This window comes from Megascapheus bottae, chromosome 33, assembly GCF_031878675.1.
Source record: "Megascapheus bottae isolate mThoBot1 chromosome 33, mThoBot2.hap1, whole genome shotgun sequence".
NCBI lineage: Eukaryota > Metazoa > Chordata > Mammalia > Rodentia > Geomyidae > Megascapheus > Megascapheus bottae.
This window is the reverse complement of record NC_143541.1, coordinates 4,106,324-4,123,337: the sequence shown is the minus strand read 5'-3', so window position 1 is coordinate 4,123,337 and position 17,014 is coordinate 4,106,324. Positions and strand designations below refer to the sequence as shown.

The 17,014-nt window shown below is 44.7% G+C and overlaps 1 protein-coding gene across 4 annotated transcripts in view; it reads right to left on the bottom strand.

Annotated features, from left to right (window-relative positions):
* Window positions 1-15,586, bottom strand: part of Grm7 (glutamate metabotropic receptor 7) — a 562,936-nt gene extending 547,350 nt beyond the window's left edge. For 3 of the 4 annotated variants that reach the window (XR_016533549.1, XR_016533548.1, XM_090324015.1), the window contains exon 1: window positions 15,080-15,586. Coding sequence is in view for 1 of the 4 variants with exons in the window: in XM_090324015.1 (XP_090180141.1) it covers window positions 15,080-15,586 (507 nt within the window). In the remaining 3 variants the exon portion in view is untranslated. The remainder of the gene's footprint in view (window positions 1-15,079) is intronic. The other variant, XR_016533550.1, reaches the window with a different exon arrangement.
* Window positions 15,587-17,014: the final 1,428 nt, after the last annotated feature.

The following is a 17,014-nucleotide window of genomic DNA, read 5'->3' as shown; positions in this document are numbered from 1 at the left end:
TACCCACATGGAAAATACACAGGTTCCTGTGTGGTTCTTGAAAGCAGCAGAAGGAATGGCAGGTAGGACTGAGCCAATGACCCATATCCCAAGGTACCATTAAGCTTGTACATATGCTCACTTTACATGTTCAAACAAGCACATTTTTTTATTAATCCCCCACATAAATAGCCTGGTCCAGTGTGATCCTCTGCTGTGGAAACGAGAACGAATGGGAATGTGTATTGGTTGTATCAGTAGGACATCACCTATGCTCTGCACACAAAGTGAACTAGTCCAAGTCTCCTGTGTCAGAGGCAGGCAGCTCACTGCTCTGCTTCCTCTGCTCTCAAATACTTGTACATGATGTAGACACTCAACATATCAGGAAGGGAGGGAGGGAGGGAGGAAGGAAGGAAGGAAGGAAGGAAGGAAGGAAGGAAGGAAGGAAGGAAGGAAGGAGAGACAGCTCTTGTCCATATATGCTGAAAATACCCAAGAAGTTAGAATTTCTCTCATCTTCTATAGTTTGCCATCTGACAAAGAAGTAATCATAGAAAGAACTGAAGAGCTCGTAGTTATGACTTAAGCTTTGTAGCTCGACACCACTTTGATGCAGTGGTAAAAGCTCTGATTTCCGATCATACAGCCCTGAGGTCAAAGTGTAGCTCTAGCACATTCTAACAGGATCCTCTGCTAATAGGATTTCAGGAGTCTCTTCTGAGGCTCTTTTCCATATGTACTCTGGAAGCTGAGAATGGCACAGGATATCAGGAGATTAAGTGACATGATCCAGTTACAGAAGTCAGCAAAATCCTTGCAGCTAGCGTGCACAAGAAGCACAAGATGATAATAATAGTGGAGAAACAAATGAAACATCATCGCTGCCCCTCCCCCTCCCACACTGGCTCCTGCATAAATGCCCTTGCTTCAGACCTAATGACTTTCTTCCATTCAGTCTACTATCTTCTCATTAAGGACGAAAGGAGGATGGAAAGAATGGATGGAATCATATATGTAAAAAAATCAATACGTCCTGAAGTCACATGAAAGTATTCCAATTTTATGATACTCCTGTAGAAAACTAATTTATGAATTTAAGATGAATTTCCCTACCCTACTCTGCCTAAGCCATGAGCAAGCAATGTCACTGTAAATAGATAAATCATGTATGAAGATGTTATAGGCAGTATGATTCAACAGAGAAGCTTCGGCAATATCAGTATATATTGAAATAAGGGAATATAACGTTCAGGTTGAGTATCCTTTGGCTAAGATGCTTGGAACAAACAAACATTGTTTTGAAAATATTTTTCCTAGATTTCCCTCCAAATCTACACATGAAATACACTGACATTTCATGGACCTCCCATGAATAATACCCTAAGGCAATTTTCTCACATGTTGCCTGTGTGCTTGGATGTTGACTGTGAGTTGTCACGAGAGGTTAAGTAGGAGTTGTCCTTTGGGGGAATCTTATCAATGGACAAATATTTTAGATTTTGGAGCATTTCAGATTTCAGCTTTTCAGATTAAGGGTGTGTAAGATGGCCTCAATCTAAAAATAAAACCAAAATAAACAAAAAGGCCAGCAGAGACATGAATTCTGAAACAGCCCCATTTTAAAAGCTATGTCATTATATAAAAATTTTCCCCTCCCAGAAAGCATTTTCTGTGTAAATGTCAATCTAATGCTGGCAAGAAAACGCCAATATATATTTACAGAAGTCCTACACAGTGAGAAGGCACTGACTGGGTTAGAAGCTTTAGATGCTAATTCAACTTCAGGATGAGTAAGACCCCATACTTGACCTCAGATAAATTAACTTTAAATAGAGTGGTTAAGTCACGATCAGAATGTAAAAATACTGAAAGGTCAAGATTAAGTACCAAAACGAATGTGTGAGGATTCTAAAGAAGGAGATAAAATGTAGGGTAATAGAGGAGGAAAGACTAAGAGAGAGAATCGCCACCCATGGTTTTGGAGAAGTCCCCTTCTCCAGCTCCTGCTACTGGGGATACGCAAAACAGAAATAAGGGGTTCATGAATTTTCTAGAAATACAAGCATGGCACAAGAAGTAGAGTGGCAAAGAGCAGGAAACTTCTCTATTGTAATAGAAATGAAAACAAAATTCTCACTAGGATACAGTACAAGAAGCACAGACTCTTGGAGGTCAGAAAAATAGGTATTTGAATATGCTGATGCCATCTAACGGTGCCACATTGCCCATCATAACACCTGACTGCTTTTATCTGTACAATTCAGTAATCAGTTCTCCTAACTAATGTGAGAACAAAATGAATCCATCTATAGTCAGAGCCAAGCTAAGCGCCTGACTTACCCAGAGTACCGGTTTGGTTTGTGGAGTGCTGAGGATGTTGAGAATGCGGCCCCTTTTCCCAGAGCTGGCTTGGAGTTGGGCATGCACTTAAAGAATTTCTAGTTTCCTGAAGCTTTTCATGGGGCGCTGGGTCAGTAAAGGCTGCTTTCCAAACAAGGGCATGGGGTGGGAGTAAAGATTGAAATCAGATGCATTCAACTCCCCAGAAGTCACACAAGCAGTGGAAGCGCTCATGGCTCGTAAAGCTTTGTAGATGCTAACTTATGTGTCCAGTGCTTTCAATGGATGAACTCCATAAAGGCTGGGCTTCCCTTTCCAATCCTTTAGCCTCAGACTCCTGAGTATCAGGATTACAGAAATTTGCTGCCACACTGGGCAACATGTAGGGAGAGGGAGAGGGGAGGGAGAGGGAGAGAACAAGCTTGAGGTATGGCATAAGGTGATGTTAATTTGTCTTATATGATCTGATTATCAACACAGTGCATCCAATCCTGCTCATGAAAATAGGGGAAACAGGACAATTGGCTTAATTGTCCTGGAAGGAGTGGCCCTACTGGGTAAGACTTCTCATCTCCCAAAGTGAAAGCATCACAGCTGTCCTGCCTCTCCTTCGTCGATGGGCCTGTTTCTTTACCAAAAGACACTCCGTTTTTGTTCTTGGATGAGAATAGGGTGGGTGATGGAACCACGATGCCTCCATGTGCTGTTGGGATTTTTTTTTATCTTAATTCTATTATGCCAACTCCATCAAACTTAATTATAGAGAACATAGAATGACACAATTACCCTCTGTTTTGTGCTTCAGATGCTATATTTTGATAAAATTTACTCCATGCGGTGCTCCCCCTGCGCACCAGAAATGGATGTGTGTTGATATAAAATGTGTTATAATTACAATTAAAATATAGCTTACATAATGATAGTGTTAAAATGAAATTATGGATGTGTAGAGACAACATGGTCATGCATTTTGAGTATAATGCACGCTCAGACCAATGCTTGGTGGCTGGATGAATAAAGAACAGGCTTTCGGCTGAGCCAAGGGGGGACTTGGTAAGGCCATGCAAGGTTCCAAAGTGAGCTTACAAACAGTGAGTAAGGGGCAGAGGGTATGGCTGGGTTGCGAAGAGCACACTTCGTGATGCACAAGATTCCGGACTCTCTTCTCATCATCAAAATAGAACTAAAGTTTGCAAAGTTAAAGAAAGATGTGAAATGTCATCGGAGACTGTTTAAAGAAGGTAGAAATAAAAGTATTTTAAACCAAACATGCTGTCTCTCAAAACCAGGTAACTATATTTCAGCATATATCGTTCAGATGAAAAATTCTCCAACTGAGTTTTATGAAACATAAAATAACAACATATATGAAAGCATGAATTAAGAATTCAGAATTATATCTAATCAAGGAGATGCCCACATTATAAAATATACTTAGATCTATGAAATCAGAAAGGTCAGAATTTGAAATGTTTCTTTTTAATATTTACTATACTCTGAGCATTTGACTGAGGTAATTGTGTTGGAAAAAGCCAATGCTAGATGTTTGGTCTGACTAAAACAAGACAAACCACAGTATTTTTTTTTAATTTTAGACCATGATTTTTAGCCAAAAGTAACTAAAGGTTTTTAGAACCCACAGGGCTAAGTGCATTTTCCTCGACTCTTTAATGTAACATTTTATGTAATTAGTGTGTGTGTGTGTGTGTGTGTGTGTGTGTGTGTGTGTGTGTGTGTGTGTGTGTGTGTACATGGTATGGTGTGGTTCTGGAGATGTATTCTAGAATCTTGCACCTGCCTGCTGCATCCCAAATCATAGTATTGCTGTTTTATGCATGAATATTTCCCCTAGGCCTTTCTTCAGAGCTGAGGACTTAAATATCCAACTGAAAGATTCCACATCTCTACACAAAAGTCAAGAAGGCCCCTGGAATCTTCTGTCTTCAGGCATGATCTTAGGACCCTCACCTTGTTCAACCTAAACATCTGAAATAAGAGGAATCTTTCTTTTCTAGATGTTTGATGTCCAAGTGTTGGGTCTACCTATCTTCCTTTCTCATCCTCCATTCAAACCACTGGATATGCACATCCTCACTTTCAAAATAAATTGCTTCTTAAATTGCAATATCCCAGCTAAAACCATCAAACCAGCATCTATCACCACACACACACACACACACACACACACACACACACACACACACACACACAAATATCTTTCTTTTCTATTTCACATTTCGCAGGTATTCTCAATGTCTGCGATTGGGTTATGTACAGGTCATAACAAATTTCTGTTAAAGTCCTGTGACTCATTACCTGCATTTAGAGAAAGAAAGAAAAGTATCTATGATGATCTTGCCATGGCCTTACACCAGCCCATCTCTGATCCAATCCTCCTCCCATAGCATCCTTCCTCTTGCCCCCACTTACCTGATTGAGATTCCTCAAACATGCAGTGCCATTTATGCCTGAGGACAACAGTGGCCTTTCTCGTGGGGAAGGACTGTTCCTCAAAACCATGCCACCACCTTCTTCACCTCTAGGTTTTTACGCAAATGTCACCTGTCTAGTCTATCGTGACAATCCTGTCAAAAATTACAGCCCATATCTATTATCCTGGGTCATTCTCAATCCTCTTTGGTTTTCCTTCCATTCCTTTCCTTCTCCTTATCCCAGAATGCCCAACTCTTTACGTGACATGGAGTTTATTTATAACATCCATCTGCCTCAACGCATGCCAATGTGTGCTGAGAGAGAGGAGGTAAGAGGAAGACACACACAGAGAAAGCCTGTGCTTTCTCATTGATGTAGTCAAACACTTAGAACAGGGGTAGGGATTTCATAAAATTTTCCAGAAATAAAAATATAGATGAGGATACAGAAGTAAAGTTTCCCAGAGATTTTGAACAATAAAAGAGTTGCACCAGAATTCAAACCTCATGCTGGATAACTTTTGCTCCTGGTATTTCTGCTATCTTCAATTCACAGAATTCATAATTTATTTCCACCAGTGCATGAGATGTTTCATCTCATTGAAAAGCATAACTAAAATATCTCTACCTGAGAGAGGTTGAGGAGGAAAGAAACAGTCAAGTAATGGAGATAAATGACAGATAGACATACACATACATACACACAGATTCCATTCCAAAGAAGAAGAAGAAGGAGGAGGAGGAGAAGGGAGGAGGAAGGAGAAAAGAGGAAGAGGAGGAAGAAAGCAGCAGCATCTGGGTGTTGGATGTTCACACCTACAACCTAGCTACTTGAGGATCACAGTTCAGAGCCAGCCTTGGCAGGAAAATCCATACGACTCTTATCCTCTAATTTACCACAAGAAAACCAGAAGTGAAGCTGTGGCTTGAGTAGTAGAGTAAAAGAATTCAGGAACAGTGTCCAAGCCCTGAGTTCAGGCCCCATAACTGACAAAAAAATCTTTTAAAAAGAAGAATAGAGATGAGTGCATTATATTACTATAACCATTTTACAGCAAATTTAGCAGTAGCTATTATTTAAACAACAATTATATTTAATGATAATATAATAATAAGAATAAAGTAATAGATTTTAAAGTATTAAGCACTTGCTATATCTGCACTAAGTACTAAAATATTTCCATGCATATAGCATACAATTCTAACAATTACTTTATTGGACAGGCACATTTTTATTGGCACCATTTCAAACATAAAGAAAATGATCAAGTTAGACATGTAATAAGCAAGCAATACAGATTTAAATCTATGTCTGTCTATCCCCTAAATTCAATGGTGAACTCCTCCTCAAATATTTTATAGTCCCTTTGATAGACTGTGCTTTCTCTTGAGAAGTATCTCCCCCTACCAACACTCTAGTGTCTATTTGAATTGTTCTCACCCAAGATAGTCAAGCTTTAAACACGATGAACAAGTTGAAATACTTCTTCAACTCCTTCAGCCATGGAAATATGGCTGCTAAAACAATATGGCGGCTGATAAAATGCTCTTAGTGACTACTTACTACCTTCCCATCAAGACCCAGAGCAAGAAGCAGCAGCTGTGAAATGGAGAGGGCTCACCACCCAGAGATGGAGAGAATTCTGTAAATGGCCAATTATAAAACTATTAAGCTGCAGTACTTTTATGGCAAAAGGCAAAATAATCCATTACGCTGAAAATTCTACCCTTCCTTGCACAGCTCACACAAACATTAGTGTTGCATTTAGTTTATTGCCAGGCACTTCCTGGGCTCAAGCAACTTGACTTTCAGCAATTGTATTAATACAGCCCTCTCATTTCTCACATCTATCTGAATGATGGATTTCCCCACTTGAGCTTTGTAGAAAGATCGGAGTGAATGAAATAAAGGTTTAAAAAAAGCCATCATAATCTATAACGGAGGGCATGGAATCAGAACAAGAAGAAACCTCTTTTTTCATTTATTTGAAGGAAAAGTCGACTCTATATTTATGCCCTCATACCAGGCTACTTCTTGAATAATGGAAAACAGGCATCTTTCATTTGGAAAGTGAGAGCTTGTGTGTCTAACTTCCCAAGGACCCATGAAACTAACTAATATGGGATGGCTCTAAATAAACTGTGTTAAGCAATTGGTAACTTTGATGTCTTTAAATCAATATCATTTCAGGGTAGGTAAATCTATAAGTATTTTAAACATTCTTCAACAATTGAATTATATATAATAGCCAATAGCCTTAATATTACCAGAGAACACTTCGGACTGAAGCCAGGCGATGTCATTCACATCTGTATGAATTGGGACTATGAGAATCGCCACCCTGAAGGATGGAATGGGGTTGGGGAGATACATGGAAAAATTACCATGGCACCAAGAAGTGACTGAGTGCTCAAGTAGTATGTGGTACAGTGGCCCACAATGAGAACTTAATTCTTATCAATACTACTAGTAGTTATGCCAAAGAAATCAAGGTTTCTGGTTAAATGATATGTACCAAAAATCATTGTGAAGTCATATGCTCTATGATCACAAGCAAATAATTTAATTAAAGCAAAATTTAATAATAAATATAAGCAAACAGGGATTAGTTGGGAAACACAAGAATGCCATCAAGAATTGCATTATATAAATGAATAACAGGCAACAGGATCATCAAAAGGTGGGGATGGGGGGTGGGAGTTTGGCCTAATGGTGGAGTGCTTGCCTAGCATGCACAAAGACCGGGGTTCGATTCCTCGGTACCATGTACATAGAAAAAAGCCGGAAGTGGTGCTGTGGTTCAAGTGGTAGAGCTCTAGCATTGTGGAAAGCTGAAGGGCAGTGTTCAGGCTTTGAGTTCAAACCCAGGACTGGCAAAAGAATTTTAAAAAGGCGGGGATGGAGTGAAGGATGGAGAGAAGAAAGGAAGGAGAATATCATCTTAAAATTCAATGTCGATTCTACAGAATTAAGAAAATTGAACAGAGGGAGGAGGCTTGGGGAGATGGGGTAGAATCATAAACATGGTGACACTGATGAAAATACACTGTGATCATAAATTGATTTGCTCAGTAGTAATTCTTTTGTATAACTAAAGATAATATATAGGGAGGGGGAGAGAGGGCACAACTGAGTTTTATAAGCTATGCACCAGTGACACACACCTATAATCCTACCACCTGGAAAATGGATGGTAGATGTCTTGGAAGACAGGTTCTTGAGACCTTTTTTCAAAGCATACCTGTGCATGGTGGCACAGCCCTGTCATTCTAGCTTTGAGAGAGCCTGAGATTTGGAAAGTTACATTTCCTGGCCAGCCTGGCTGAAAAGTCTGGGATTCCATCTCCACAGAAGCTGGATGTGATGATGATGTGTATCCGATATCCCAGCTATGCATGGAAATCAAACTAGTTATACTGAAAGCCAGGAACAGGATTGGACAGGAGGCAAGACCCTACAGTAAGCAGAATCAGTGCTACCCACAGAAGCTCACACCTGTAATCCCAGCAGTTTCAGAGGTTGAGATCTGAGGATTGTGCTTCAAAGCCAGCCCAGGAAGAAAAGTCCCCAGGAGACTCTGACCTCCAATGAACCACTCAAAAAACTGGAAGTGACACCATGGCTTAAAGCAGTAGGACACTATCCTTGAGCCAGAGAGCTCAGGAACAATGTTCAGGCTCTGAGTTCAAGCTCCACAACTAACAAGAAATCAAAGTAAATAAAATATAAATAAATAAAATAACCAGTGTCACAAAGATCTAGTGGTATAGGTCAGCTGTATAGCATGTGCCTAGCAAGGATGATACCCTAAATTCAAACCCAAGTGGCACCAAAGGTAAAGAGAAGGGTATGTTAAGACACCCTTCTCCTATAAATATTTTCTCATATAAATGTTTTGTTTGTTTCATTTCCTACATGCAGACAGTATCATATTGACTGTGCTAATTCATAATGGTGGATTCATTAATTTGTCTGACTATATATTCCATTAATGTCCTCTTAAATACTAATCATGTATGCATTTCAGTTGCTGGTAAAAATGGTTTTGCCAGTGTTCCTAATTGACTATTTAAAGGAAAAGGGGATGATGAGAAGGGGATTTGGGCTTGTTGCTTTCTGTACAGGGACCCTGGAGTTTAATGTATTTTGTACTCCATTATGCCATGAAAATGTTTCTATGCCCTGGGGATATCAACAAAAGATTTGCTTTAATGAAAGGAACTGACTAGAGTTCCAATGCTTCCAGATAGCAGGCCTATTGGCTATAGTTTACATGACAAGTATTGGTCCTTTCTCTGCAGTGCATCAAGTTAGGAAGGATGCAACCCCAACTGTTTTGTGTAACTGCGGTACAGGCAGAGTAAAAGGAAGAAAAATACAGACCTTGGAGATTCCCAAACCCAAGCTAGTAAATCACTTTTTATAGCAAAACATCATCTATTAATTTTTATTTACTGAAGGCCAATCCATTGAAATTTGCTTTTTCATTGCACACAGTGAAAATCATTTAACATAGCGACACTTTTTTTTTTTAAACCAGTCCTGGGGTTCAACTCAAGGCCTGGACACTGTTCCTGAGCTTCTTTTGCTTAAGGCTAGCATTCTAGTATTTGAGACTCAGTGCCATTTCTGCATTTTCTGTGTATGTGTTACTGAGGAATCGAACCCAGGGCTTCAGGCATGCTAGGCAAGCACTCTACCACTAAGCCACATTCCCAGCTAGCAAGTGATATAGTTTTTGTGGGGCAGAGGGGCTAACAATTGTTTTAGTTTCTGTGGAGAGGGAAGGTCTTGGGGCTTGAACTCTAGGCCTGGGCTTTGTCCCTGAACTCTTCAGCTCAAGGCTACTGCCCTACATGGAGCCAGCTCCATGTCCAGTTTTTTAGTGGTTAATTGAAGATAAGAGTCTCAGGAACTTTAGTGCCCATGCTGGCTGGCTTTGAACCGTGATCCTCAGATTTCAGCCTCCTGAGTAGCTAGGATTACAGGCAGGAGCCACCATGCCCAACTAACAATATTTTGAGACATGTCCTAGTAATTCATGAATGCATCTCGTTATAGATATAAGGGTTAGGAGAGATTTACATCAACAAGCTCTGGCTGTGTCTCAGCATCACCTCATCTTGTTTACCTCTGTACAGTTGGATACCACAGAAGGTCTGTCTTTGTATGAGAAACTTCCCACCATCCTCCTGCAGTAGGTGCCACAGTACCATGTAGCCACTACTTAAAGATTCCAGAAGAAGAAGCAACTTTCCTATTCTTCTCTAAGAGAAACATCTCGGGGAGGTTTCTGATTGGTGTATGTAAAGCCAGATGCTCAGTGGTGAACCAATCATCTGCTTTGCTGGAACTGGGCCAAGTCCCTCATTCCTGGGACCAGACACATAAATGGCTTGTCATTATTTACCAGCTTTCCCAAAGAGGAGTCTAGCATTTACAATATGAGACAGTATAGGACCCCGGAGAATCAAAAGGGGTCACATCCACCTCTGCATTCTCCTCTCCTTCCCTGTGCTCGGTGACTGAACACTGTTCCTGTAACCATGATCACTATCACCATATATCCCATTGCAAGGGAAACTGATTTTTATTTTTAAATAAGGCAGAAAAAAATCCGAAGGATAGTATTAACCAAAATAGCTGTGTGAGAATATCCCGGATAAGCTTCCTCAAACTCCTTGAAGGTTTCAAATGAGAAACTGAAATGGCAAAGTCACTAGGCTGTATTAAGCTTGGTCACGTTTTCTTCAAGGGTTGAGGGAAAAAAAATAGAGAGAGGAGAAAGCTTAAGCCTAGGAAAAGTAAATTATTTAGGGTAACTTTAACTAGTGAATGGGGAGATGGCATTATAGAACCCACAAATGGTCTCCTGGATCCAAGCTATAACCTGTAGGTGGAGAAGAGACACCTTGTGCTTTGTTCAACTCTTGAGGGCCATGTAATTAAAGTCAACACGTCCACCTGTCAATTGTTCTTCAAGAGAAAAAGCATCCTAATTACATGGACTGTGCATATATAACATACACACAGAACAGCTTCAAATATAGTCCATGTGTGTCTTCACTCCTTCCCTCTCTGCTCTTTTTTTTTTAAATGCCCCTTAAAAATTCCCACTCACCATCTGTTAGGTAAATTTCCTAAAACACAGTAAGAGTGGAGGCAGAGGCTCTTACAGAGATTATTCCAAAGGGCGAGTATACCTATATTTATGACATTTTAAAAAGAGTATGTTAGAGTTGCTTTGAAAAAAAAGTCTCTACTATAATAATAACACATTTCCCTAAGAATCAAGTTCTATGAAAGAGAGGGGGGAGAGGAAAAATATGGTCACTCATGTATAAAATACCATTCCAAAAGTTTGAAGCTATAGTCATAGTTTCCATGAGTGCAAGGAAAACACTGACACATTTACAAATGTATTTCATTTGTCCACGAGCTTAGATCCAGTCAGGGGGCTATTTGTTTCTTTCAATCTGGTTACTTTGGGGGAGAAAAGAAAGACTTCTAACAGATGCCATTCGGTTCTCAGACTGTGGCCTAGACAATGTCACTACCTACAAAATATTGCTCATTCAGAATCAGGATGCAGCAAAAGTCTAGTTCCCACATCAGTAATGGAAGCGTCTTTCCTTCCCCCTCTTCTACAGTTTATTTATACCCGTAAAATAGTGGTCAGTGGAGATTTAGCCTTCAGACACCATATTATATAACCACTTTAAGCCATCCGCATTCAGTAATTATTTTTTTAAATATGCTGCCGATAGTCCATATTAATTTTGTTTAATCTTTCTTAGCATCAGGAGAATATTATTTTGTACTGGCTCAGAAATAAATCTCCAGAAATTCCTCCCTGATGCTTCTGTGGGGCTGAAAATTCATGGCAGGTCAGTTGCAGTGATTTAATTCTACTTGGCAGAGCCCTGGCCATACACTAATTCCATTAGCCTCAAATTCCTGGATCTGGAAGACCCCACTGGAGATGATTCCTGTTGTCAGTCATGTCATATAGGAACCAACTCAGTGGGCAGACAGAGGCAAGAACAAGGGAGGGTTCACTCAGCTGCTAGCTGTGGCTTGATGTACCAAAAGAAAATTCTGAGTCTAAGATACTGAATTCTCATCTTTATCCAAGTCCTCATTCTGATGATGAGGAGGAGGAGGAGGAGGAGGAGGAAGAGGAGATGAAGAAGGAGAAGGAGAAGAAGAAGGAGAAGGAGAAGGAGAAGAAGAAGAAGAAGAGGAGGAGGAGGAGGAGGAGGAAGAAGAAGAAGAGGGGGAGGAGGAGGGGGAGGAGGAGGAAGTTGTTCATACCTGGGCTCTGCTGGCAGCAGCCAGAGCAAGGGTAACATCTCTTTATTCTCTCGTTACTTCCTCTGCCCCCTCTATCACTCAGCAATCCCCACAGAGTCATTCCTTCTTGCTGTAGGGTCATCTTAACCATACATTTACACCTCAGTGTATCAGGGTGGCATGGCCCCACAGCCATCAGCCACAGCCCAAGAGGACAAGAAATATCAGTGCCTGCAACCCAACCCTCTAACAGACTTGTATTTTATATCAGACAATTTTAATTGAGCTGAACCTTGGAATCCTAGAGGGGATTTACCTGCTATCTTCCTCCCCTTCCCTGACCCCTCTTCCTTTTCATTGAATGCACCTATTAACAATAGGTTGGTAGAGTATTATTCTCTCTTGCAGGCTGACAGAAGCTGAAAGACTAGAGGTTGGAGCTCCTAACATTGCATGCCAAAAAAAAAAGCTACTGTTACACACACACACACACGCACAATTCTACATGAGCAATGGTAATGGGGATGCTTCATCAAGCATTTATAACCAGCTTGCAGCACAAGCTACAAGTTGGTGCATTTGTAGTCCAGCCTCCTCTCTACCAACGCAGGTGAAATTGAGAGGCTCTAGGTTTCCCCTCTACCCTCCGCTGCTCAATCCCACAGGAATAGCAAATGAGAGGAAAATGACAGTGTTTTTCTTGGAATGGGTTTAGTCCAAATCCACACTGCTCACTCACACTGACATTCTGTTCTTCCTTTCCTTCTTCCCCAGCTCAAGGGACAAGGGAAGCCAGTGTAAGATCAACCATTTATTTCCTTATAAGTTGACTCAGGTTCAGACAGAAGAAGAGGAATCCACCTCCCCCAAAACATCACATCCAGCAAACACAGTTCCTGACCTAACCTCATCTGTAATGGCTTTCTTGAGTTCAACAATTTGGGTTTTGTTTTTTTCTTTTTAAAGACAAGCAGGCCTATCTATCTGCAGTAATGTCAAGGCTCTGAAGGCAGAGAGAAATAGTCAGCGGAATAATTTTTAAGTGCTAAACCCAAATGTGCCTCCTAGGGCTCAGAAGGAAACACTAGCTTCCCTCTATATGCACATGTTCTCTCTCTCTCTCTCTCTCTCTCTCTCTCTCTCTCTCTCTCTCTCTCTCTCTCTCTCTCTCTCTGTCTCTCTCTCTCTCTCTCTCTCTCTCTCTCTCTCTCTCTCTCTCTCTCTCACACACACACACACACACACACACACACAGTGGTACTCAGGTGCTAAATCTGAGCTCATCTTCTCTGCAGAACTGCCTGCCCCTCAAGTTGTCCAGCTTTAAGCTCCAGGAAGATAGGATGGCTTTTGAGTTTTGATTACAAAATCCCCAGTTCTTTCAAGAAACAAACAACCCTGTGGGAAGTCTTACCCCCAGAGCACTTCTTTGGGTGCAGTCATCTACCTAGCTCTAAGCATGCAGCTTAAGAAGGAGTCAGGAAGGCTAAAAAGATGGAGGGGGGGTGCAGGGAGATGGGTCTATAGCATTGCATGGCTCCTCTCCTGCGTGAACACGAACTTTGCACTTGGCAGTGCACTTGGGGTGACAGCCTGAACCTCACAAGCAGTGCCTTCCTAAAACTCATACCCTTAGGAAAAACACTGGAGGGGAGGCGAGTTCTCCAGGGGTGGGCAGCAGAATCATGCTAGGATCTCCTCCCCTGTCTGGAGTGGGGATGGCAAGACAGACCAGATGAATCCGAAACTTGGGGGCCAGGAACCAGAGGGGGGAAAGGAGGCAGAGGTGACACATCACAGGGAGGGGGATTAACAAGAAAAGAAAGGAAAACACGGAGCCAAGGAGACCCAGGGAGACACACAAGGAGAAACTGCAAGAAGGGAACTACTGTGGCTGTGCTGCTAAAACTCAATTTCAGAACCCCAGAGCCCTCCATTTCTATTCAGCCCAGTAGGGGCACATGCACCCAGACAAGAAAGCGCTGCAGTAGAACCTACCCCCACCATGGCTTCTAGGTCCCTTCCCCCCCTCCCAGTTTTGCAATTGTTCCCTGGAACAGGGAGCCTGAGAACCATGAGACCCCCAGCTCAGTGTACCCCCACATTGCCCCGGGTGGCTTCTCCTTGGCTCAGAATCATCATCCTCTCAGCTCAGAGTCACGGCTGGGATTGGAGGGTGGGGGGGGGGGGTCGCAGGAGGAAGAGAGAGCGCTGAGGAGGCACAGGGAGGAGGCAGAGGAGGCAATTTGGATTTGCAGTTAGCATGAGCTCATCTCTGGGCTGAGATGACTAGAGTGGCAAAGAAAGCTGATCTCGCCCAGCCTCCTGCCCCTGGCCCTGGCTGTAAATGCAATTTAGAGGCATGGCGGGTGGGGGGGGTCAGGGTCCCCCAGGACCTCATGGAAACCCAACCCTAAGGAAAGGGATAAAACTCATGGTTAAAAATCAAGCCCTCCGTGGAAGAAGTGCCTGAATCTAAGATCTTCTGGGAATTGTTCAAAGGAGCGGAGGTTTCTCGGGTGTCTTTGGTGTAGGAAGGCAGGGGGAAGAGGGGTTGAGAAAATACCCCGACTCCAGATATCTTTCCATCCTGTGTTCCACAGTCCACGCACCCAGCCCTGCTGTCCCCAGAAGCCTAGCGGCACTTCTCTTACAAGCCTGTTCGCAGACCATATTTCACTCTAATGCAAACCTATTTAAATCATCGCCTTGTTTTTCGCAGATTGCTTTTTGTAAATGGGGCCATAAATCCCCGGGTGTCAGATGGGAAGGAGTGGAGCGTGGACGGGGAGGAAAGAGATGGAAGAGGAACCAACTGGAAGCTGGGAAGAAAGGGGGCGTTGGGTGGGGTGGGAGGCATTCGGCAGGCTCTCCAGGGTGGAAATGCGGACGGGAAGGCTGGCTGACCTGAACTCGGGTAACCCCCGGTGTCCAAACCAGCGCTCACCACCGCCAGGGCGTACCTGGAGAGCCACTGCGAGCCGGACCCGCCCCGGAGGGAGGGAGGGAGGGAGGGAGAGAACCCCCCTACCTGGAAAAGCCTCAAGATGTTGGCTACCATGATGGAGACGGAACTCCCCGAAGCTCCAATCACTCCAACTACTTTCTCTGGCTTGACGAAAACGGGGGGTTCTCCGTTGGTGCAGCGCACGTCGGAGGTGTCCTTCTGGATGAGCGCCTGGACGAAAGTGAGCGACTGTTCGAGCGCATAAGTGTCCCTGGAACAAGTGTCCAGGATCCGCGCGCCCAGCGTCACATTGGGCAGGAGGTTGGGATCGCTGTTGATCTGATCCAGGGCGTACAGCATCGCCTCCAGCCTGTGGATCCCATTCTCCCGCTTGATGTCCCCGCACGGTACTCCGCTGGGACCCTTGGCGTGCACGGGGAACAGCCCCCCGAGGGTGACATCCCCCTCGATCCGGATGGAGTGCGGGGCGTACATCTCCTGGCCGCGCGCCGCCGCCGCCAGCGCGCACAGCAGCACCTCCAGCACGCAGCAGGGGAAGTTGATCAAAGTCAGCAAGCCGGGCTGGACCATGCTGCCCGGGCCGGCCGCCCCGCCGGCCCCGGAGGGGACCGCGTGGAGCTCGCCTGGCTCCCCGCTGCTCCCGGAGGAGGTGAGCTCCGCGGGGGAAGCCCGGGGGACTTCCGCAGTGCCCAAAGGGTGGGGGCACCCGAGGAGAGGGGCGGCTGGAGTGGGCGCGAGGGTCCCGTAGTTCCTGCCAGCCTGGGCGGGGGAGGGGGTGGTGGGCGCCTCCGCAAGCTGGATCTGGGTTCAGTTCCCCGGGGCCCGGCGCGCACAGTGCTCGCCCGCCCTCAGCTCCGCGCGGCGGCTTCGCCGGAGCTCTCCAACCAGCCCAGCACTGGGGAGAGGGCAGGGATTGCTATAGCTTTAAATGGTCTTTCGGCTCCCTCTCCTCCTCCTCCCACTCCCTCCCTCCCTCCCTCCCCCCCTCCCTTGCTCCCAAGCTCTCTCTCTCTCTGTTTCTCTCTCCCTCTCTCTCTCTCTCCTAGGCTCTCCCCACCCTTGCCAGCGCCGCCCTCCCCACTGGTTTGCATCATCACGCAAGGAGGGGCTGCGTGCTGAAGTGTATGTGGGGGGGAGGGATGGTGGGCGGCTAGGAAGGGGGGACAGATCCCCCCCCCCATCTCCCGCAAGGGGCTAGAGGAGTAGCGTGGTTCCCAGGGAATCCAGGGATTTGGGGTTGCCAAGCAGGGCTGAGCTCTCGCCCCACCGTGAAGGAAGCAGCCTGGGCTCAGCCACCAGCCACCCTGCCTGAGGTCTGGGTACCAGCCTCGGTCAGCGCAGACTAGAGCTGGCTGCTCCGGGTCCTGCCACGCAGAGCTTTTGGCTCTCAGTTCCGGGGGGGGAAGGGGGAATCCCGGTGGAAGGGGTGGGGAGCTGGAGAGAGCTGGGAGGTGCAGAAGCCCCGAGGAGACCCCCAGACTTCCTGGCACATCCACCTGCGCCCGTTTCTATGAAGGAAAGCATGTGGTGCCCAGGAAACCAATGGGTCCCTGAGTCTGAAAGAAAAATGCTTTGCTTCTCAGAGTCGTGTGGGGGCCAGGCGCTAGGCTAGCCTGTAGGAAAGCAAAAGGCCAAAGCAGGCATTGGTTGCATCCTTGCCAGAGCCTGGGGGTCCCCGTGGAGACGATGGCAGAGAACTCAGAGTCATCCCTTTCCTTTCTTTTGTCACCAGGGATGGAAACTCTGCAGCTGACACTTTCTTCTGGGGTGCTGACAGGTGTAAGGTTCCCTCCCTTCTATTTCCAGAGAAGCTTCTGGGCTCCTGACAGTCTTTCTTTACCCAGGAGGAAGCAGTAGGGAAGAGATGATGGTAGCAGGGAGAAAGACCCTCAGAAGTCTCTCCATTGAACCTGAATGCCTTTCTCCTCCTTTGCTGGGGAACTTTCTAGAGCCATGACAGGACATGGAGGCAGAGAGCCTTGCCATCGGATGGCTCTT